Source organism: Anoplopoma fimbria, chromosome 22, assembly GCF_027596085.1.
Source record: "Anoplopoma fimbria isolate UVic2021 breed Golden Eagle Sablefish chromosome 22, Afim_UVic_2022, whole genome shotgun sequence".
Classification (NCBI taxonomy): Eukaryota; Metazoa; Chordata; class Actinopteri; order Perciformes; family Anoplopomatidae; genus Anoplopoma; species Anoplopoma fimbria.
In genome coordinates, this window is record NC_072470.1 from 12,696,402 (window position 1) to 12,720,617 (window position 24,216).

The 24,216-nt window shown below is 44.9% G+C and overlaps 1 protein-coding gene across 2 annotated transcripts in view; it reads right to left on the reverse strand.

The window, feature by feature from the left end:
* LOC129111982 (diacylglycerol kinase zeta-like) overlaps positions 1-24,216 on the reverse strand; it is a 54,264-nt gene that overhangs the window by 20,211 nt on the left and 9,837 nt on the right. For both annotated transcript variants that reach the window (XM_054624154.1, XM_054624153.1), the window contains 22 exons: positions 15,073-15,181; positions 14,882-14,977; positions 14,278-14,355; positions 13,180-13,236; positions 12,917-12,985; positions 12,703-12,774; positions 12,506-12,622; positions 12,180-12,251; positions 11,981-12,079; positions 10,874-10,956; positions 10,733-10,793; positions 10,527-10,640; positions 10,292-10,429; positions 10,021-10,099; positions 9,535-9,590; positions 9,080-9,142; positions 8,000-8,073; positions 7,668-7,779; positions 7,389-7,475; positions 7,195-7,307; positions 6,997-7,097; positions 4,123-4,202 (listed from right to left, as the gene is read on the reverse strand). In XM_054624154.1, the coding sequence (XP_054480129.1) occupies positions 4,123-4,202; positions 6,997-7,097; positions 7,195-7,307; positions 7,389-7,475; positions 7,668-7,779; positions 8,000-8,073; positions 9,080-9,142; positions 9,535-9,590; positions 10,021-10,099; positions 10,292-10,429; positions 10,527-10,640; positions 10,733-10,793; positions 10,874-10,956; positions 11,981-12,079; positions 12,180-12,251; positions 12,506-12,622; positions 12,703-12,774; positions 12,917-12,985; positions 13,180-13,236; positions 14,278-14,355; positions 14,882-14,977; positions 15,073-15,181 (1,930 nt within the window). The remainder of the gene's footprint in view (positions 1-4,122; positions 4,203-6,996; positions 7,098-7,194; positions 7,308-7,388; positions 7,476-7,667; positions 7,780-7,999; positions 8,074-9,079; positions 9,143-9,534; positions 9,591-10,020; positions 10,100-10,291; positions 10,430-10,526; positions 10,641-10,732; positions 10,794-10,873; positions 10,957-11,980; positions 12,080-12,179; positions 12,252-12,505; positions 12,623-12,702; positions 12,775-12,916; positions 12,986-13,179; positions 13,237-14,277; positions 14,356-14,881; positions 14,978-15,072; positions 15,182-24,216) is intronic.

Genomic DNA, 24,216 nt, shown 5'->3' on the forward strand with positions numbered 1-24,216 from the left:
ATATTAAAAATAAATGATAAATAAATGAAACTGGATGCATGTGTAGAAATGCTGCTGTCAGTTTAACCGCTTTATGATCTTTTTTAGCGACTCTTGTGACTTGCGACTCATGAGATTAGAGACTCAGGTGACTTTGTGACTCAAGAAACGAGTCACTTGATTAACTGACGTGACATAATAAGCAAAATGTTGACTTTTTGTTTTACACACAGGACACAAATAGCGGTGTCTTTGGTGGAAAGTCCGGTGTTTGTCTGACCAATCCACCACCTTTCTAATAATGACTCAGCTTGGTTTCCATTGGACTTGGTTGAATGTTTGAAACGTAAAGTCTGCTTGTCTTCACGTTTGATAGTAATAAAAAGGTCAGATAATGACTTATCCTAAATCAATCTCAACTGTACCCATTGAGAACGGGAGATCAAACGGTGAAACCAGTTACATCATCTGGTTGCTATGCAACACAAAGGCTGACAACAACTCGTGAGCTGTCTTTTTTTTACTGTTAGCGCTCTAACCTATATAAAAACAAGAAACTGTTGTTAAAAATAACATTGACGGAGTTGGTGTTGCTCCTGAAGAGGAACATGAAAGGCTCGTTTTTAGAGCACGTGGGAGGCATCGTGGTTACCAGAAACACATTCCCTTCTCCAATTTAAGGAATTAAGACAAACACAGTTAACAAAGCTCTGAAGTAAAGCTCCGGTTATTAGAGTTCCTCACGAACAGACACAAAAGCACCTCCTCCACTCTAGTGTCGAAAAGCGGAGCCCCCCAGGGATGTGTGCTCAGACGCCTCCTGTTCACACTGTGCACCCACGACTGCTGCCCCAAACACGAACAGAACTCTGCTGTGAAGTTTCGCAGACGACACCACCCTCATCGGCCAAATCACAAACGACGACGAGACTTCACATAGGAGGCAAATCAACAATCTACTGCTCAACGTCAGTAAAACCAAGGAGATGATTGTTGATTTTAGAAAAAAGGGAGGTGAAGACACACACCCCTCCTCCACCTGTCTACATCAACGGAGCTGAGGTGGAGCAGGTTAATAGTTTGACGTTCTGAAAATAAGCATTGCAAACAAGCCGTTATGTCATCACATATCAGTGATATTGGTGAGAAGAGGTGCCTGCAAAGAGCTAAAGGGATACTAAAAGACAAAACCCACCCAGACCACAGCCTGTTCACCCCGCTGGGTCTGGAAAAAGACACAGAAGTATCAGCTACTCTTATTCCCATCCTCCACCCTCCACCACATTTTGCTATTCATTCTCTCAGAGAGTCTCTCAGAGCTGAATGCATGAGCTCTGCTGGATATCCTTGAGCAAGACACTGAACCCCAAATTGCCCCCAACGAGCAGGCTGGGCTCATTCTCTGCTGCTATAATGACATTATTTAGCACGCTGCTGCCGTGGGTTTAAAGTGTGCTCTGATTGGTGATATTGGGATATTGGAAGCAGAAGATTCAAACCTGTAATTTTGGTTCAGATTCAAACTCAAAAGTGCCAAACGTCTGGACCAGACAATGGAGAGGGAGTTTAGTTGCATAAACCAAAGTGGACCTCAGTCATGGAGGTAAGCAGATCAGAACACTCTAACAAGTCATTTCTGTCACAAATGTGCAGTCTATCAAATTAAATGCAGTCTATCAAATTAAAAAAAAACATTATTTCACTTAGTAGGTACATTATGAACGAAAAGAGGAAAAGAAAGAAAGCCTTGATACTACAAGAGATGAAAGTGACTCAGTAAGTCAAGATTCAAAAGTTCAAAAGTAACTAATAAATAATAACATTTATAATTAGATGTTCTGTCAAAATACAACACTAACAGACTATTCAAACATTAGAACTGTACTATGAATCTGGGGGCCTCAAAGAGTGTAAATCACATCCAAACACCAAATCCAACAGGTCACAATATATAAACATGATTACAGACACACACACACACAAATCAGAATATGGATTCCATAAGCACACACGTTAATCAATACACATTGTAAAGTCACTGATCATTCCCAGACAATATTCCGTGCATCATGCTGAAACATGCCGAGACACATATGGGGGAAACTAATCTCTGTGGCAGACCAGAAATGTGTTGAAAGATAATTTCCCCTGGCTGGATTATGAATTTAGAAACGCTTCAATCTGAGAACATTGGCTAGAGAAGTGGATTAATGACTGGACGCATCATTGGAGCGATCCTGTTCATCTTCAGTCAGCAGAGCGAAGAGGCCCCTGACCACGTTTGGTGTTCGGCAGCCATCGCGGACAACCCGACTGGTGGATGAAAGGATGGATTGATCAGGGCTGCCATGGAAAATTAAAAGGCCTGTGGTTACTCTACACAATTCCTGCGGCCCCTGCTGGTCTTCAGGCTTCAAAAAGGAAGATCAATCAGCCTGACATTATTGACTAAACACATGTGGAATCCGTTCCAAGTACAGCAAGCACCAAAAGACAAACTCACAGTTTTACTTTTTGTCCCAGCCGCTGTCTGAGTTTGGCTGAATATAGCCCTTCTCAGACATGTAATCTGGACCGCTGCTGGCTTCATTTATCTGTTAAAGTAATGGCCTTTTGCCTTTCAAGCATAGGCCTCCATTAGGGAGATGTTCCATAATGACTGTGCGAACATGAAAGGACCATAATGGATAGAGCTGCAATACTCATGCGATATTCAGCATCAGACACACAAGACAAAAGGTCTCTTTTTCTTCCAGAAGAGCTGGAGGGCAGTGGTGGGCTGGAAGTGAATGGAATCAGGAAAGAAAAGTGTTCTCTCACTTGATGCATCATTGAGATACCTCACTCCGGTCTTACACATCCAAACGCTAGCTTGTTAACCAAAAACGCTCTCCTTCAAAACCCTCCTCGGTGTCTCGATATCGGAGATGTGGCACAGTATTGCCTGGTTAAAAAGTAAAAAATACATCATTAATGTAGATTCATCTCAGTTTTAGTTTTCTAGCTATAATATTTCACTACATTTCAACCAACTAAATACCAATATAGCTCAGTGTGTTGGAGAACTACGGTGGCCTTCAGGTACAGATAGATATCTTAAGCATTGTATTACTAGGAGGGGCTACTCTTATCAATACAATCAATACTCTGCACTTTCTTATAACTAAAAAAAGAAAAAAAAAATGCTTTTAAAATCATATTTGTCATTTTAAAAACAAATATATTCAGAACAGGATTAAAACGTATATTTAAAATATATATATCGAAATATTGTTTAAAGAGCAGCAACATTTCTATTGTACATTTTAAAATGGTAAATGGACTGGTACGTTTCTCCCATTCACACCCATTCATACACGGATTTATTCTGAGTGGAATTTTGGATGACTAAAATAATACTGTGTTTATTTCCTGCGCCTGTTTAAAACATGACTGTGTCAGAGTATCTGCGTGCACATACTGTGTTGTGTAACGTATTGCATATAGTACAGAATGTGTTCCTGGTAATGTGTGTGGGTGTTGTTGAGAATGGTGTGTGTGTGTGTGTGTGTGTGTGTGTGATGGAGGAATTCAAAGCAGGATTTCATATTGGTGGAACGTTCAGAGCCCTCTTTAACCAGACTTCTGTCTCAGCTGTCAATCACTCACGCTGGCTATCAGCACGGGTGTCACATATGACCTTTCTACCAAAATCCACCACTGGATTCAGACAGGAGGCTTCACTCACGACTTTGATGGTTTGTCTTAAACATTTCTGGTGAATTTTAAGCGGCGATATTAGCAGAGTAGTGTGTGAGTTGAATCTTTTGTCTGAAGGTGTAAGTCATAACTTGTTGAAATGTTGAAGCTGTTAGTTTCCCGTGTGCCTCTAAGCCAAACAAAAAAAAAAAAAAAAACAACAACACACACTACAGACTCCAGCATCCAACTACCAACCTGCAGTCCCAAGCATCTGAAGGAAGGATGGACAGAACAGAAGTCCTAGAGAGGAAGATGGGAGCATAGGAGAGCAGACAGAAGAGGAGTCTATAGGCTGTGAACCAAGACACTGAAATCATAGAGATGAACGGCTGGGAAATCCTCTTTCTTGACTTTCAGTGACGTAGAAGCATGCCCCCCCCCCGGCCCTCCGTCCCCTCTTACCTCCTGTAAGCGCTGGATGTGTTCTCTGCAGGTTTCTAAGTCGCTGTCGCCGGAAACCACGATCAGACCCAGAGGAATGGCTGGAGATACAGAGGAACAAGACAATTATCCAACAGCGCTTTGATATCTACTTATACAGTGGTTTCTCAAACCCCCGGCCCCCAGGGCCCCTTTAAATGCTGCTGGGTTTAATTCTGGTCATCTACAGGGGTCTGATGTAGACCTGGGACTCCACATGAGTCTAATTAAAGATATGGTAGCAACACTGAGAGCGCTAATCAACCTGGCTAGGTTAAATGCTTTTGGGGTCACAAAAACACAGATTCATTAGTGATTAGATAAAAAGGATAGATGCTGAAAGTTGTGACAGAAAGAAATAGCTTTTAAGCTTTAAGTCCTTCGGTGTAAATTAAAAGGCAAGAGGGATTTAAAGTTGCGTTCCACTTCAGAGCCACATGTCAGGGCTCCTACACTTGGGGGAGGGGGGGTGCAAGAACCGTGACTGGTCAGTAGTTTCTGCTGATAATGAACAAGAAGCAAGACAGAGGAATCTAACACATCGAACAAAGACATAGTCATCCCCAATGTTCTGCTCTAGATCACTGTGAATAACAAACATTAAAGTTCTATAAGTGTGTGGAACTAGCTGTCAAACTCCTACCTACAATCGTAAAACCATAATTCCAATGGAAAACATATTGTCATCTTCTGAAAGCTAAGACTCTGACGAACGCAGAGATGTACTTTTTACGTTTGTTGTTTTAAAAAATGTGAGCTTCAGAGCAGGTTAGAAAACTGGTGTCTAATGGAGCAGTTGGTTGGAGTTCATGTTGCTTTCAGGCACATGGAGTCAAATGTGTAAGACTGTTGGATTCCATAGTGTTATGGCTGCGTCTAGGACAAGTTTATCTACAATTTGAACCAAAGAATTATGCCTGAAGAGTGTAATTAGAGTGAGATACCGCCTCATGTGTGACATGTCAGAAAGGCATCTCCACAGCTGATGATTTATGTACAGCGCTAAGTTGAACTTGGCACTGCTGTCTTATTTTTGATATTTATTTTGTTTCTGAAGTGAGCCGACAGGTCGTTCAAACAACAGACGGCTCCCCGAAGCGGCGCCAACACAACGCCGCTGGCTGAACATCACACAGCTCATTGTGCTGGAGGAGCTCCTGAACCCACACACACACACACACACACACACACACACACACACATTCTAGAAAAAGTGCCCGTTCACTTCTTTGTTCATTCACTATTCTGAAAACATTCCTCAGACGTGAACAGACAGGGAAGAGCACACCGAACACAACGTCTGCGTTCGTTTCAACAACACCGCTTTTGAGGATTGACCTTTTATAGTGACACACAAGCGGCGACTAATTGGTTGTTTGTCCATGCGCCGTCGTGTTTGTGAGGACGGCTCGTATAAAGTTCTTGGAACTAGACTACAAAATGAAAAGAAAATGGGCCGAATCATCTCCAGAGACGTTGTCCAGTTAGAGGAGCAGCGGGAAATGAACGGGTAGAAGATCTCGCCGTGAAGATCTCGGTGGAAGAAGAATCTCTACATCCACGTTCAGGGTGCAACACAGAGCCGCAGTGAGAGGACGGGATGATATAACCGCTGTGCATATTTTTACCGTCTCCCCGAGTGTGACACATCCACAGGTTGAGAGCAGGGATTGATTTGCAAAATGAGAAACAACTCAAACTTTAGGAAAAAAAAGGGAAGAACAAAGGATGAGGTATCGAAATGACGGAAATGAAGAATATCATTTAAAACCAGTCGACATTTCAGATGACATTGAAAAAAAGGGGATTATTAATATGAATTGATGATTCCACCAAGGAACTACATATTCAAGGTCCCCTTACAGAACATATATACGATATGCAACACACAGAAACAAAAAGAACCATGTCTACAGCTACACCAATATGTTGTTTACAGTGTTCTAAAGGGTTCTGTTAACACTGTTGTTAAAGGTAACAGCGCCACCCTGTGTCCGAACTCAGAACTGACATGAAGCCGGGCCGAGACGTCGGCGATGCTGCGGCCCGTTTGAGTGTTCAAATCTCTTACTGAAGAGCGTCTGAGATGCAGAAAATCATCTTGTTGACCTTCACATCGCTGCTCCACCTTCTAGCAATCAAGCACTCGGACTCCCACACTTCAGCCTGAAGATGCTGCTGTCATTCAGCCAGGTGGACCTGCAGCTGCGTGACCCTGTTCAACCGTACTGACTGGATGTATGAACACATAACTTGTTCATTTCAGATGAATACGTCTGCCTTTGAACCACTTTACCCTCACTAAACACTTCATTGTATCTTCTGAGGAACGATTATGGTTCAAATGAATATCATGTTAACAAACAAAATACTAAATTTTGTATATATATGTATATATATATATTTCTAAAGGCGCTATTGACATGAAAGGCTTTTGTACCAAGTAATAAATACATTTCAGTAAGTGTGTTCAATACTTTTCCCCTGTGTCATTCCATTTGATTACACATAACTTAATCTCTGAATTTATTTGTTTGGTTTTCTTTGTATGTATGGATTACTTGGGTTGTTACCGACGTCTGGTGAAAATTTCATGTCAATAGCACCTTTAGAAATATATTTACTGAGGACAAATGGTGACGTGTTCAATACTTATTTTACGTATGTAAGCCTATACATTTCCATAAAAATTTCAGTCTTTTTCTTGTTGTTTTTTTGCTGCCAGAAGAAGTATTTTATGTTTCTATTTCATAACATGGGCTGTGTGCTTTGATTTGAAAATGCAATATTGCCATTTCCATTGAAGCCCTGGCGGTGCACACACACACACACACACACACACGAGTGTTTGCTTACATGCTTGTCGTAGCTTGTCCTTGTCGTAGTGCAGAGCCTCGTAGTCCGTCATGCTGATCCTGCTGACTCTGATCCTCAGCCTGTCTGGGACTGGCTGCTGACTGGCACACACAGACAGAGTCCTCATTAGAAGTCTTACATTACCACAGTCCATTTTACAGGCTCCACTGTCAGGTCGAGGAGGAGGGCGTGGCTTACTCGTTGAGGTGTGGTAACGAGGTCCGCCGTTTGGTTTTCTGCACCATGTTTGCCTGGTTTCGGAGGCTGATTTGGATGACAGAGGGGGCCAGTCTGCACGGTTCGCCATCCACCTGACAATGAAATAATCCCCACAATGCTTCAGTGTTCAGTGAAAGGACGGGGTCGGTACCGTGTGTGTGGTCATTATGTACCTGGACTGGGAGAGGCTTTGTCGTGGTGAGGGTGACTTCTCTGCACTGGTTCAACCTCTCGCCATGACCTCCGACCTGGAGAGTAGCCTACAAACACACACACACACACACACACACAATCGATCAATACTCAATGAAATACTGTGTTTCTGGCGGCAGATTGATCAGCGTGGCTTTTATTATTGCGTGCGAGAATATGAAAAAGTCAATCAACATGGATGGCTTTGAATTCTTCGTTCTCAGTTCCAGGAAATACTTAAAAGCTCAAGAGCCACACACCAGTGACGTCATAGTGAACCCGATGACCTCGATGTATCCATCATCGTGGCGTTGAGGTTCAAAGTCGTGATGTTCACCGGGGTTTCCCCAGGGTGTAGTGCCCGCACAGTATCTGAAGAACACAGCACACATCTTCAGAGTGCACAGCTAACACTTCTACAGAGGCTTTAAAGGCTCGTATGAGAGAGATCTCAAAGGATCGAGTGGAGATGGGACCAGAGAAAGCCACTAAGTGTTGCACAAAGCTATTCCATTCAGAAAACAGTGAGACCCTGATGGGAAACGTAGTTCAACCAGCACCGCTACGACAGGTGTAGTGGGAGGAGCTTCACCTGGGGATGTTGAGGAAGACCAGACACTGCAGCTTCAAGTCCTGAACCTTTGCCGTTATATCTGTCCCGTCACACTGGAGAGAGAGAGAGAGAGAGAGAGAGAGAGAGAGAGAGAGAGCAGAAAGTGAGACAGGGAACAGACAGATGAAAAGAGAGAGAGAGAGACAGAGAGAGAGAGAGAGAGAGACAGAGAGAGAGACAGAGAGGCAGAGAGAGAGAACAGACAGATGAACAAAGAGAGAAAGAGACAGAGAGAGGCAGAGAGAGAGAGAGAGACAGAACAGAGAGAGACAGAGAGAGAGACAGACAGAGAGAGAGAGAGACAGAGAGAACAGACAGACAGAGACAGAGAGAGAGAGAGAGAAAGAGACAGAGAGACAGAGAGAGAGAGAGAGAGACAAAGACAGAAAGACAGGCAGACAGAGAGAGAGAGACAGAGAGAGAGAGAAAGACAGACAGACAGACATAGAGACAGAGAGAGAGAGAGACAGAGAGAGAGAGAGAGAGAGAGAGACATAGAGAGAGAAAGACAGACGTAAAGAGAGAAACAGAGAACAGACAGACAAACAAAGAGAGACAGAAGAGAAAGACCGACAGACAGAGAGAGAGACAGAGAGAAAGACCGACAGACAGAGAGAGAGACAGAGAGAGAGACAGAGAGAGAAACAGAGACAGACAGAGAACAGACAGAGAGAGAGAGAGACAGAGAGAGAGACAGAGAGACAGACACAGACAGACAGAGAGAGAGAGAGAGACAGAGAGACAGACAGACAACAAGAGAGAGAGACAGACAGAGAGAGAGACAGACAGAGCAGAGAGAGAGAGACAGATGTAAAAGACAGACAGAAAGACAGACAGAGAGAGAAACAGACAGACAGAGAGAGAGAGACAGACAGACAGACAGACAGACAGACAGACAGAGAGAGAGAGACAGACAGAGAGAGAGAGAGACAGACAGACAGACAGACAGACAGACAGAGAGAGAGAGACAGACAGAGAGAGAGAGACAGAGAGAGAGAGACAGAGGGAATGAGCGTGTTTTAATCTGAATGACTGCCTGTTTGACGGACAGCTACTCACCACCACTTTGATGTGCTTTGACAGGTCTTTGGAGCTTCTCATCAGGAAATCTGAGAAGGCTGTCTGTATGAGAGACACACACAGAGAAACAGACAGACAGACAGACAGACAGACAGACAGACAGACAGACAGACAGACAGACAGACAGGTAAGTGCATCATGAAAATGGGTCAAATAGGACGCCCCACAGGTGTGTAGGACTAGTTTGCACATGTGCAGTAGCGATCTGTCAGGAGAAGCACACTGTTGGTCCTCGCTGAAAAGGAGAGACGGCCTGTCTTTGGTCTGAAGCTGATAAAAGAGAGTCCGTGTCATTGACAGCGCTCTGGTGACCTCTAGGGGCAGCACTGAGGAACACATGGACAGAGGGTCCGCTGTCTACACGTTGACAGGCAACCGCAGTGTTATGCCCCTTTAACAGTGAACAGTATTAAACAGAACCACAGTGAACTCACCCCAGCATAGAACATCTTATTCTTAAAACGACTGTTGAACTTCTCCGGGTTGGCTTCTGAAACAATGACAGAGTATTGGAAATAAGTATTGGACACGTCACCATTTTTCTCTCAGTAAATATATTTCTAAAGGTGCTATTGACATGAAATTTTCACCAGATGTCGGTAACAACCCAAGTAATCCATACATACAAAGAAAACCAAACAAATAAGTTCAGAGATTAAGTTATGTGAAATAAAATGGAATGACACAGGGAAAAAGTATTGAACACGCTTACTGAAATTGATTTAACACTTGGTACAAAAGCCTTTCATGTCAATAGCGCCTTTAGAAATATATTTACTGAGAGAAATGGTGACGTGTTCAATACTTATTCTACCCGCTGTGTATTATGACATATTCAATGGAAAAGCAAAGTCTCCACAAATAAGCATCGTGTAGTAACATTTTTCTTTGTATAGCTCCGTGTATGGAAATGAATGTACCTCTGGACTCGTGGAACTCTAGGGTCACGTGGGCATCAAATCCAAGACTGAAGTAATTGTTGAACACATCTAGAGGAAGCTGAGAGCATTGACACAGACGTCACATTAACAGTCACACCTGGGTCCAAATGTACGTCCTATGAATCATTTATGTCCCATTCAGTATTCAGAAAACAGGATCAATCAGGATCAATTAATGGGTGAATATAGAAGTTGACAAGCCACGGAGCAGCTCGGCACCTCCACACGCAGTCCGAACTTTGTTTCAAACCTTATCAGCTTGCTGCTCGTCCGGTTCAGCCCCTGCACTGTGGTTCGGTTCAACCTGTAGATTCCATCTGTCCAGCTGGACAACCGTTCCATCCTCAACGTGGGAGAGGATCTTAGACAGAGGTTCATCCGTGTAGCCCTGGAGTACACGCAGTAAAATTAGGCAAATAAAGAAGCTGAATGTTGAATTACCAATGAGCCAGCAGTTGTGTTTAGCTGTGTGTGTTTGTACCCACCCCTCCCCAGTTGAGGGTCCTGGCGAGGTCATTTCCCGTCCCGAGCGGTAACACGGAAACGGGAGGTTGAGGATTCAACCCCAGTTCATCGAGACAAGACAGGATCCAGCCCACCTGGTTTCACAACACACAGACATGCAGTTACATCCAGGATCAGGTTTTCAGCATCCAGCAGCTGAATAAGTGCTACTACTACTACTACTCACAGTGCCGTCGCCACCGCACGCCATGATCCTCAGGTTATGGACTTTACGATACAGCTCCAGGCTACAAGATGGACACTGGTTAATGGTCGGTTCAGCCAAATGCATGGGACATGTTCACTGATGTTAGACACAGAGACCTACCCCTCCTTTGGTCCTCCGTGGCTCAGGTCGAACACCTGTCTGGGGTTCAGATACCACATGAAGGACTGCAGGATCTTAGTGCCCTGTCAGACAGAGAAAGCAACGGGATGATTGGAAGATAAGAAGGTGACTGAATGAACATACAGCACTGAGACGCTGCCTTATAAGAGTCAAGTCCAGTCAAGTCCCAAGTTGAGAGAGGAGGGTCAAGGGTCAGGTCCCAAATATTGAGGTTTTAAGATCTAATAATTGATTTGGGGTTTTACATTGAATGTATCAATCCATCCATCATCCATACCTATACCTACCTATCCATATCCTCATCCACCATCCTATCCACCCATCTATCCATCCATCCATCTATCCATCCATCCATCCATCCATCCATCCATCTATCCATTCATCCATCCATCAATCAATCTATCCATTCATCATACCATCCATCCATTCATCCACCTATACATCATCCATCCATCCTACCATCCACCCATCTATCTATCTATTCATCCATCCATCCATCCATCCATCCATCCATCCATCCATCCATCCATCTATCCATGTATCATCCATCCATCCATCCATCCATCTATCCATCCATCCATCCATCCATTTATCCATCCATCTATCCATCCTTCCATTATCCATCCGTATCCATCCCATCCATCCATCCATCCTTCCAATCCATCCATCCATCTATCCATCCATCCATCTATCCATCCATCTATCCATCCATCCATCTATCCATCCATCCATCCATCCATTTATCCATCCATCCATCCATCTATCCATCCATCCATCCTGTCTGGGGCAGCAGGTTTAAAGGGTATTCCTGACCTCCCTCTCCCCTGCAAAGCTTTCCCCATTCCTCCTGATAAACCCAGAGATGTTCCCAGACCAGACAATATACTGTATATAACTCCTCCATCATGTCCTGGTTCTGATGGGCCTCTTACCAGCTGGACATGTCTTGAAAACCTCTAAAGAGAGGCGTCCAGGAGGAAGCTGATCAGATGTTGAAGCTCCTCAGCTGGTCCCTTTAACCTGAAGGATCAGAGTCTCTACTCTGAGCTCTAAAGTCAATCAAACACCGGTTCACTAAACTAATACCTGGTTTCCTCCACTCTTGGGGTTGACAAACACCAGCAGGGGTTTCATCAGTGGTGCCGGGATGGGTCTGATTAAAAACGGCCTCCACTGTCGTCCTTCCTGTCAGAAAAAAAAAGAGATGATCAGCTCAGATCCGCTAAAGCAGAGCTTGTTCATTCAGGCTGTCTGAAGATTTCCACGTGGGCCATGCAGGACGGACCTCTGCTCCTTTCTTGCTGCTTTTCCTCTTGAACGACGTTCTCTTCTTCTTCTTACTCGACTTCATGGACGACTGTTAAGAGACACAAAACACAGGCAGCAGCTTCAGATCACTGCAGGAGGATTTCATGGAGAGCAGAGAGGAAGATTGTCTATACTAGTATATACTATACTATACTATGGCCATGAAAAGAAGTTGTTCTTTTAAATCTCATAGTTGCCCTCACCAGTCAAAGCAAGTCATACTTTCTCTTACTCCTGGTATTCTGGCTACTCTACTGTAAGAAAAAAATAATAATTCAATATAATGTGTATAATGTGTGTTACCTGCTGGCGCCGGACTCGAATGATCCACGTGGGTGGAACTATGAGAGCAGCGTGAGCTCCTATTGGGCACGCCTCCTCGATCTGCTGCAGCATGAAGCAGGACACCTTGTTGTGGTACTAAAGAGGGGGACGTTGAATTGAATATGAGATGTGAAGAGTAGAAAGAATGGTTTTTTTTTTTTTTAAACATTACTCACAGCCTGTTTGCACCAGGAGCAGCTGATGGCCACGATCTCTTTGCTGTGGAAGGCGAACTTCTGCTGGAAACCCTGCACGGACAAACAAGGAACCAAAAATAAATGAGTGAGTGCCAATAAAAGAATGAATGAAACCACCAGTTTGAATTAATTAATAGTAGTAGTAGTAGTAGTAGTAGTAGTAGTAAGTAGTAGTAGTAGAAGTCCCACTCACCTTCCCACATTGTTTACATTTGCCTTCTTGCCGTCTCCGATGAACCCAGTGATGACGCACCACGATGGGCTGGACACGCACAAAGAACACAGATCATCATCTTTTCAAACTAACTTATTAAAGAATTTACTTTGTCTAACATTGAATCTATTGATCTGGTTCCTGATCTTGTAAGAAGAAGAACCAGAAGAACCAGAGGAACTCTAAAACAGATCCAGCAGCAGCACTGCTTCCACAACAAAACAAAAACTTCTCCAACTCACCTCTCGGATGTTCCTGGAGCCCGATTCTCTGAACGACGGTTTACACCTGAAATTAATCTGTAAAAAAAAGAAAAGCAGAGAGGACAAATGATAGACGGGGGAGCTGGTGAGAACCGTTGAAGACACCGTTTCTAGGAGCTCCAGAACAGACCGCTGTAGAGCCTTTGATTAGAAGAAACTTCCAGTGATCGGGGGAGAATACGGGTTTTCGGAGAAGAAAAAAAAAACATAATGAAGTGTGCTCAGGAAAAGAAAACCCAAGAGTAGGGAGGGAACCAGCTGACTCTGTGGCTGCCAACAACACCAAACTGATACCGAATCTATCGTTTAGCGACTCGCATTGCTCCAATCCACAGAAATGATGGCAAAGCTTCCAAAATACTGTAGAAATAAAAACCAGTAAAGCTCATTACACTGTAAGATCCTCAAATATACAGATGATGAAGTTGTTTCGCTGTTAGAAGAGACCCCATCTCAAAAGCACCAGCCTATCATACCACCATGATCAACAAGGAAAGGAGACGGAGAGGAAAGAAGACGAATTATCCGTTTGCAGAATACATGCTGTACATCCGGTTACATTCGCCCCGCCTCTAAAAGACTCATCCTGAGGAAGCACCGGTCTCATGCGTTGTGACCTGCTTTCCCTTAAGAACGGTTGAAGTGGAGAGAGGACAGACGGGGGGAGGAGCTTGGTGTGGCGTCTCACTCTAAAGTTGGGCTCGTTGAGAGGCAGGGTGGCGTCCAACAGAGCGGCTTTAGAGCTGGGGAACTGCAGGTCAGACAGGAGGAACGGTTAAAGACAAGCTGCTGTCCCTCGGTGATGAAACAAAGAAAGAAAAGCTCAGAGAGTTTAAAGTTATCCTCTCTTTCACCGCTTTCCCATTTTCTAAAAGTGTAATCCTTCCCGGCGCTTGCCTCCATCACCTTTTTGTCCCTTGCGGAAGACGGTTTTAAAACACCCGTCTTTAATCTTCTCCTTTTCCACCTTTAGCTGTCTTGTTACGTTTCTTGTCTCCGTGAAGTAGATTTAAACCTTATTTTGATCAATCATCCACATGGTTAACTACTTTCGAACACATGAGACAGAGAAATTACCTTCTCCAGTTGTTCTATACAGACGGTGTGGGCCACTATCTTGCAGGCGGCACACTTCCTTCGGCTGACAGACTTTTGCTAAAAAAAGAGAAAGATCAGTTTTTTGAGACACGGAGAAGAAGAAAAAAAGGAAATCACAGGAACAAAAGTGAAACAATCACTTCGACCAACAGTTATTTAGATATCAGAAAGAACAGAATATGAAACAGTAACATATCTCTGACCACTGGGGGGCAGACCTGCGCTGCAAAAAGGTGAAAGGGGTTCTGAACAGAGACCAGTTGAGGCGGCGTGACGTGCATGGCGGTGCATGACATATGACCCGCTCTGTGTACGTGTGATGTGACACTCAATGAATCAGTCTTCATCAGAACACTGCCTCACCCACTCTGATGAAGACTCTGAAAACCCACAAACCCCCCCACAAAAACACAGTGTGTGTGTAAATTCATGTACCAAAAATAAGAATTTTTACAATCAACACCCAGTTTTCTGACGCTATTGTCATGTGACCGCCGCTAGTGTCGAGCGAATTCACCTCCATGTGATTTGGGTTTGTAACTTTTGATGAAGCGACAGATGGAGAGAGGGAGGAGCTACTCACCAGCGCCCTGGCAATACAGTGCTGCTCTCCCACATAACAGTAGTCTCCAGACACGTTGGTCTCGAACCAGATGTGATCTCCATACACAGCCGACTCCTACGGGGGGGGGGAGGACACAGCGTCGTGTTGGTAAGTCACTGTTTGAATCAAACATGCGACCCATAAAGAATCCCGTCTCCCCTCAGACTCACCGTCCAGTCCAGAGTGCTCCGGATGTCGGCCTCGGGGTCGCTCCTGCTCAGGGAGGAGGCGCCGGGCTGACAGGGCAGGTGGTGCAGGCCCGACTTGGCGATCGCTTTCCTGGAAACACACAAAAGAGACGAGGGGGGGGAGAAAAAAAAGGGACAAACCTTCAACGTCACACACGTGTCGTCTCTTTTTTTGACACGTTGCAGATTGTAATAAGCTTCAGCGTTCACCCCCGGGAGCTCGACCGTCCTCTCTGAACTCTGTGTGTTTCTGGGGACGTGGTTGTCCGGCGGCGACGCTAAAGGAGAGGTCGCCGCAAATACCACGTCCCCCCCTATAACTGTCCTCCTGGGACTTCAGTATGAAAGGGGGAGGACTCCAGGACATCTAGGACAGACACGGTCAACTCACAGCTGTCTTTTGGCCTTTTCTTCCCCTACCATCACTACATTGGCCAGATGTTAGCGGTTGTTTGTCCAGAAAGGGACGCTCAAAACATCTGGATCTATGTGGTTCATTCATTCATTCATCACACTAGAATGATAAACCTTAAAGTACTAGACGTAAGTTGTTATCTGTGTGTGTGTGTGTGTGTGTGTGTGTGTGTGTGTGTGTGTGTGTGTGTGTGTGTGTGTGTGTGTGTGTGTGTGTGTGTGTGTGTGTTACATACGACAGGAAGTTCTCCCATGTATCCAGATAAGGATCATAGTACATGGTTTCTCCTGGTGAAGAGCAGCTCTTCTGGAGTGTAGACCCCGAGGAGGACACGTGTGTCTCAGAGCTCAGACCTGCCGAGTCCAGCTGCCCCAGACTGGGGCTGGTCCTGGTCCTGGTCCTGGGAGTCTGGATCTGCTTGTTTAGAGTCCAGTGAGCTTGACTCGACCTTCGGTGACTATGGCGACCGCAGTAGACTCCAGAGCCGGAGTCGGCTGGAAGGAGTTGGGAGGAGTTTCGTCTCAGACAGCGAGGAGGGCGGAGCAACAGGCGGGGTCGGGTTTTTTCCACGTTAGTCGGCCTGGAGCTCACAGGTGTGTTCTCCACTTCTTCGTCACTCCCTTCTTCTCCATCTGACTCCAAGCAGGAACACGGGGGGGCAGCCGGTTCCTCCTCCTCCTTCATCTTCACCTCCGCTCCTCCGCCCATCTGGACTACACTCGCAAGTAACATGGAGGATCCCAGCAAATGAGGTTCAATAGATTTGGCTTTAGGACGGCGATACCGCATGGCCATCCCTCGGTGTATGGCAGCGCTGGCGTTCTCAGCTTTACACCGGTACCCTCCTCTTCCTCTCACCATGACTCCTTCGGCTCCTCCTCCAGATTGTCCCGCCGCCTCACCTGCGTTCGCCGGCCCGACCCTTCTCATCTGCCCGCTGGCCACCAGCAAGCCGACGCTGGGGCGCCGGCGCTGGTCGGTGCAGACCGGGGGCAAACCGACGGAGGAGCGCCTGGACTGGACCAACGCCGCGGAGGGGAGGCCGACGCTGGAGCGCCTCCTGGCTTTGCTGCTCGGGAGAGCCACAGCCGGGTGCTTCGGCCTCCTCGGGCGACAGCGGAAATGGCGTTGGAAGAAGTGATCCATCATGTTCTGCTTGGGGAGTGCAGGTAAAGAACACAGCAGTGCTCCCCTCCCGTCTTCACTGGAACCAGCTCAGGGGTCAAAGGTGACGTTGGACGGTATCCATGGTGATTGATGAGAGTGTCGCTCCTTTCCTTCGCTCTAGCCTTCCTTTAGAAAATGCTGTGTTTTTTAAATGCGTTCCCCTAAATGACATGAACAGAGAGAATAGTTTCCACACAACGTACTGGTACAACAAGTCCTTCCAACCAACCAAGTTATTAATAATGCTTAAATATTACAAAGCTAGTTTAACTAGACCAATGGATCCCTGATGCAGTGCCGCTTTGTTCAAAGTCACTCAGTCCCACAGTGGCACCTTCACTGGTCCCCCCGCATTTAGCATCTGAGTGAATACTGACTTTTCTTTCTTTCTTTCTAATATAGAAAAGCGTGAGCTGAGGTAAACAGAGAAAGCCCCTCCCCTAGACCTGGCCTAGACCCGGGACCCCCACGGACCTAGACAACACACCTCCCAGGACCATCCCTTACAGTTTACACCCCCTGCACATCTTTAATTTTACTGTACGCACCAATGAATCACCGAGCCAAACTCCTTGTACGTGAAACGTAAACGGCTTTCTGATTCAGATTCAGATTCAGAAAGCTCACCACGAACACTATACTCACTACACTCAGACCTCAGATTGATTTGCATAGATTCAGAGAAGTTCGCCGCCGTACTGACGTTCGCGTTACTGGTGTTACGGGTCGAGTGAGACGGAAATGAAGTGGATTTGTGTAGAGCAGTAAACAGCTAGCACAGGTTCTTCAGAATGGAGTTCACCGCAACGTATAAAACACATACTGAACCTCCTCAGACTATTCATACCTAGACGTTAGACCCCTTCACGGAGGCGTCGTATTGAGCACGCCATGAGAAACTCTACAGAGATGACTCAATGTGAACCACGAAGCCATGAGACCTGAAACTGACACATGCACACTCTAAGCACCAAGTGTGAACTCATTAGCTCTGTATCGATTGCCCGTCAGCAGGACGTTAAAACAGCTGTTGTGTTTACAGTAATACCACCAAAGAAGAAGGGAGCTCTGCGGGTAAATCAGGAAAGAAGATGTATAGGTTTCTAGTTTCACCGCACAACTTACAGGAAACCAGGCCGAGCGAGTGAAGGCAGCACCCACAGCGGGTTCTGACTCAGACAGACTGTGGGGTGTTCACTTGTTACCGACTCCCACAGCGCACGAGCCTGAATGCATCATCTCGGAGGACCCACAATGCTCGGTGGCTGTGGTCACTGGGTCGTCTCAACTTTCCCACAGCAGCTCTGAACACTGTTCTTAGTGTTCATGGCCTGATCTCTTCAAATAAAGCCATTATTATCATTATTATTATTATTATTATTATTATCATGACTTTCTGGATCTAAGGCCGCTGATAACGCAGGGCGGGGCTTATCCTCTCACACACACACACACACACACACACACACATGCATTTTCCTTCAAAAGCCAAAAATAGTTATAATAGTTTCTGTCTGTATATGTAATATTTCAGTTACTGTGGATTCTCTACTGTTCTCTACTGTTTTTTATTGCTCATTTGCTTATTTATAATACTTATTGTGTTTTTTTATTTACTATATCTCTTGTTTTGTACTATCATCCTGTAAATTTCCCCGCTGCGGGACTAATAAAGGATTATCTTATCTTAATGTCACTTTTCAGTTTTGTTACATGTGACATTACCTTTTTCTAAATAAGCTTGCGTCTTAACAGGAGACACCTTAGTCAGGTTTAGGCAACAAAACGACCTGTCAGAGGGTGAGAATCCAACCATCAACCATCAACCATCAACCATCGCTCTCGACATGTTTGGTATTAACTGACCAGTGGTGTACAGTAACGAAGTAGAAATACTTTGTTACTGTACTTAAGTCGTTTTTTTGGATATCTGTACTTTACTTTACTATTTATATTTCTGTTGACTTTCACTTCTACTTCACTACATTTTGCAAAGAGAACTGATACTTTGACTCCGATACATTTCCCCTGAAACCTTCGTTATTCGCTACAAAATCAAATCTATCTTTAGAAAGAAAATGAATCATGAGACCAACGTCGGGGACTGTGGTGGAACACAGACTGCAAGCAAGCAGGTTAGTGAATCAGTGGTCCTAGCTAGCAAGTTAAATCACTGGTTAATCACGTTAATGCGCAATTGCAAACACGTGCTCTCAGAGCCGCGTTTTGTTGATGCCCAGTGATGCCAGCTAGCGAGCGACCACATGAGCAGAGTTCCACTCTACGATGACTGATTCCATGATGGAAGCAGAAACGGAAGCACCTGCTACTCAAGCAACAAACCACGGTGGAGACGAAGACCAACACCTGTGGACATATCTGCGAGAAATGTTTTCTTCTGTTGGAGTGAAAGACTCTTCGTACCGGATGAAGAGCCTCTTATGCCCAAAGCTACTGAAACACTGGCATTCAAACACTCCCCATCCAACCTCAGGAAACACATTGAGGTAAATTAAGATTAATCCCATGAGCCGCAACGTTAATGTTTAGTTATCATGATTATCATAAACCTGTTAAGATATCTAGCAGTGTTTCCCACAGGGTGGAGTATATCTGTAACTATACATGGTGTATGTTAGGCTGCTGTCTCTGTTTGTACCTCCTTGTCCTTGGTCATGGTGGCCACAGCACTTAAAAGAATAAACTTCATAATTCTCAAAATTCTGACCCTTTGCTTTTTTATTAACAGCATTTACTTGTACTTTTACTTTCAATACTTAAGTACATTTAATATCAGAAAATCACTTTTGATACTTAAGTACAGTAAATATTAGATACTTTAAGACTTTTACTCAAGTAGTATTCTAATAGGTGACTTTCACTTTTACTGGAGTCATTTTCCAGGAAGGTATCTTTACTTTTACTCAAGTATGGCTTTTGGGTACTTTATACACCACTGTAACTGACACTGTTAAACCAATCATAAAAGACAGATAAACACTGATTCATTACTCGTACAGTTACACTCCAACTTGTGAAGACAGAGTGACTGCGCCTTCCCAGTTCCGAGCACAAGTCAAAAATACATGAGCACCAATACCCCCGTCTGGGATTACAATCTGTCTCGGTACCAGCTACACGCCTCAGGACCTGCAGGCCTCCGGGTCGGAAGCTCCTCAGGCTGCTTGGGAAGAACGTCTAGCGTAGTAACAACTGCTCGCTACATTAACCACCAACAACTTCTTTTAATTAAAAGGCAGCTCTCTCTCTCTCTCTGGATAGTGAGACTGATCAGGGATCAGTTAAACGGTACCACACTGTGCTACGTCTGTATGAGCAGATGTGTTGAAGTAGCTTGGGGCCTTTTTTTCAGCTTCCGGGAGAAGAGAGGAAGCCAAATAGGATGTAATAAAGGTCAGAGGGGACTCGTTTTACTGTCATTCCTATCTATATATGCGCTCGCACAGGCAGTGTGTGGCCCGCCGTCAAGAGGATGTCATTCTCATCCGCCAGAGATCCAGCAGCAGATCTGTTCTCCAACCGTGCGCGCTGGTTCGCTGCAGCTGTTCACGTCTGTGTTCACACTGAGCACTCAGGGAATCATTTATTCTTAGTCTTGGCGCCAAGAGATGTTCACAGAGAAGGACCGCATCGCGCCCTCTTGATTCTTCGCGGTCTTGAATAGTCACAAATAGGAGTGCTAAGGCAACAGCGGCGCATGTACAGGCTGCAGCCGGTAGCTTTATTAATAATGTAATATGACAGAATACATTCATCAACATCTGAAAAAAGGGATTTTGTTTCATCCGGGCCAAATGCCACCAAGCTGGCCCTGGGAAGAAAAGGGATGAGAGCCAAGATGGAAGCTAAACTAATCCAGCTATGACCTGGGGGCTACTCCACTACCCAGCATGCTCCTGGCTGCGGGAGGTTGTTGACCGTGTTGCATAATGACAATAAATGACCTTTTCAATCCTTGTTGGTGTTAGATAGCCGTGCAAAGCTTGTCCACTGTCACTTAGTTTCAAGCATTAGCTTTTTTTTCTGAACAAGTTTGCGATAGCGGCCATTTTGCTAGCTCACTAGCTTCAGCTAACCCCAGGTTCCAGTAACAGTAGCTCAATGAAGAAGTGATAAAACACACACAGCGGGTAAAATAAGTATCGAACACGTCACCATTTTTCTCAGTAAATATATTTCTAAAGGTGCTATTGACATGAAATTTTCACCAGACGTCGGTAACAACCCAAGTAATCCATACATACAAAGAAAACCAAACTAATAAATTCAGAAATTAAGTTACGTGAAATAAAACGGAATGACACAGGGATTATCAGCAAGATAATGGAAGCAGATTTGTGGTCAGGTCTTGAAGTTTGCCAACATGTCGTCCAATAAGGCGGATCCACTGTATCATGACCAGATTTCCTCTGGGACTCTAAAATATCAATGTCAGCTTTAAAAAAAAACTGGTTTATAATGTAAAGAGTCTCCTTTTCCTCTGACCCTCCTCTCCACTTAGCCTCGAAACAACTGGATGATGACTGTGTGCGTTACTGTTATGTAAGAACTGCCTTCGACAATGATAATCCCTACCATAACGGGGCAGAGCGAGGAGGGGATGAGATGAGAGTGCTAGGTGATAAAACATTACCCTGAGTGTGTATTTGCATGTCAACACAGCTTAAGGCTCTTTGAGACATAAGAACAGAGATATATTCCTATCTGCATATGGAGGCGGGGAAACATCTTCTTTTTGTCTCTTGTGTCCACAAATAGACTTTCTAGTGCAGAGTGCGGGACTCCTTTTAAAGACAGACGTTGGGGGCGGCGGGGCTGTAGCCTGACCGATCACCCTCAGGAGACCACGACTCCTTTACTGATACTTTCACTAGTTCCTGCTCGATTGTAGTGTTATTCTCACCAGCATGTCCTGGGAGGGGCTGCACGGAAACAACCAGGAAGTTGTTGAAGCAGAAGGGTTCGTCCCCATGAGAGTGCGAGAGCGCCAGATGTTATTCTATATGCCTTTATTAGGAAATGTGTGCAAAGTCGACATTGTTTCTTGAAGATGACCAAACAGAAGCCCCTTTTGAATTTAGTCTGGGGGTAACGGTTTTTTTTATATTCTGGTGGCAGGATGCAGGCATGAAAAGCATTCGGAGTCATCCTCTGGAGAGCATGAATACTCATGTTTGTACCTTCCAAAAAACGGCGGCGTGTCACATCATCAGAGGGTTCAATGAGTTCAGGTTCGGGTTAATATTAGGGGATATCATAGTCATGGTTACAGTAATACTATGGACAGAATCACAGTCATGCTTTAAGCAAAACAGCGGTGGCTGTTGGTAGGAAACAGGAAACAACTGTTGGATGTGTTGTTACATAACAAGGTCACATGACCTCCTGCTCTTTCCTTTAGACTTCACACTAGTCAGGGTTGGACACGCTGGGAGTGCTGGTCACTTGGAGCGTTACGGCACTGGGACGAGTTGAATCCGTGTTCTACAAACTGTAGAATAGAATACTAAAGAGTGTAACACCTCTTTGTTGAATGAGTAACCAGCTCAGGTCAACTGCCTGGGGGAGAATAAAGAAGTGCTGTCAGTGTGTGTGTGTGTGTGTGTGTGTGTGTGTGTGTGTGTGTGTGTGTGTGTGTGTGTGTGTGTGTGTGTGTGTGACACTATCCAGAGCTGTTGGGTTAAATATTTACATGAAAAATAGTGGACTGCTATTCAAATGAGACAGACACAGGACCAATGTGGTGTTACTCTATGGGGCGGGACCAAACACTAAACATTGTGGGAGGAGGGAGGAGGGAGGAAGGAGGGAGGGAGGGAGGGCATACTGATATCCACCCATTCTTATATAGCTGCTTCTTCTACTTCTGTTTCCCAAAATGCCTCTCACTATGCACTGCATTCTGGGAACATTTCCTTCTTTTCACATGTGCCATGGCAATGCTGGAATAGATTACTGCAGATGGCGGGTAATGGACGCCAACCGCCATCAATTTAACAGAAGAAGAAGAAGAAGAAGAAGATGCACACTGGAAGGTTATGGCTAGAAAGGATCGGGCTAATTCCAGCTATTTGTCTTCTACTTGTTATGCAGAACAATCATAGCACAGTATTTTCTCTTTTTTGTGACCTCGCCAGCGTCATCGGGCCGAGGCTTTTCCCTTCATGCGTTTGTCCCTGAAATGTTCCTGCTTTCATTCACAACACAGCCAAAGCCGCACTGTCCCCTTCAATGTGTCAAGGCCTTGAATGGGGATACTAACAGTACACACCCTGATAAGTACACATAACCCCCATGCAGGGAATGTTACGGAGCGGTTTTAGGGATAGACATTGGCAGTGGACCTAATCAACCGCCAATTTGGTTTGCTCCAAAACATGGCAACAAACGTGGAGTATATAAATGTGATTGCTAGAAGACAGAGTAGTCGGGTGGTTGTCAGTCCACCCTCCTTGTTGAAGGCCTTGTTGGGGATAGGCCTGACTGTCGGTCTCTCCATATACTGACGACACCCCCCTCTCTACACGGAGGCATGTTTTCAGTCAACACAACGCTCTCTACGTCTCTATTTCAACAACAGAGCCAGCAGGAGGGTATGCAAGGACAGCGTGAACAAAAGCACTACCCTTCATTATGAGGTACGTCCTACGGCACTGTCTCATAATCCATGTTAGATCTACTGCCTACTATTGTTTCAATAACTATAGGGGCCAGAAAAAAGGACTCCAAAACAGGATTTTGTAAAAGGTGGCGCCCCTCCCATCATAAGTCCCATCGAGTTGAAATATGACACACATGTCCAGCTCAATCTGCCTAACAAACAAAGCAATACGGACCACAAAAGTCCGCCTTAGATTTCCGTGTATTGAGAAAAATATTATAAAACACATTTTTCACATCTGCCTCCAAAAACGTAGGTGCGATCGCTACCAAATCTTCTGTGGATCGTTATTGGATCAAGCGTATCAAATGCAGCATAAAGCTTGTTGATATCTTTTAAAGGGGTGTGGCTCAGCACATCAATGGACCAAATCCAACAACCATTGGGCCCAATCATCGTGAAACGTGCAGAAAATGTTCACAAGAGGACCTTAATCACACCCTAAACATTTCATTTAAATCCACAATTCAGAAATCGTACAACAGAGCAGATTTTGGTTATAGATCAATGACAGTTTTGTCGGAAAAACGTCACCAAACTTGCTGCACATTTTGAATCAAGCGGGTTTTTAGCTGTCCACAAAATGTTTTTTTGACCAATAGGGGGCAGAAGAAGCTAAATAAAGGAAACAGTTTGACAATGCAGCTTCTTAAAACTGAGTAATGTAATGTATTCACTCTGAATGTCGGCTCTGTTTCTGGTCTCTGACTCTCGTAAAAAAGATCGTAAAAGAATTAGCTGACGGAAACACGAATCCACTATAAATATTGTTCCCTCTAAGAAAGAATGGAGCCGGCCTGGTTTTTGTTTGGAGTAAATAGAGTTCACAACACAGACGACTGCCACACCTCAGCTACCTGTC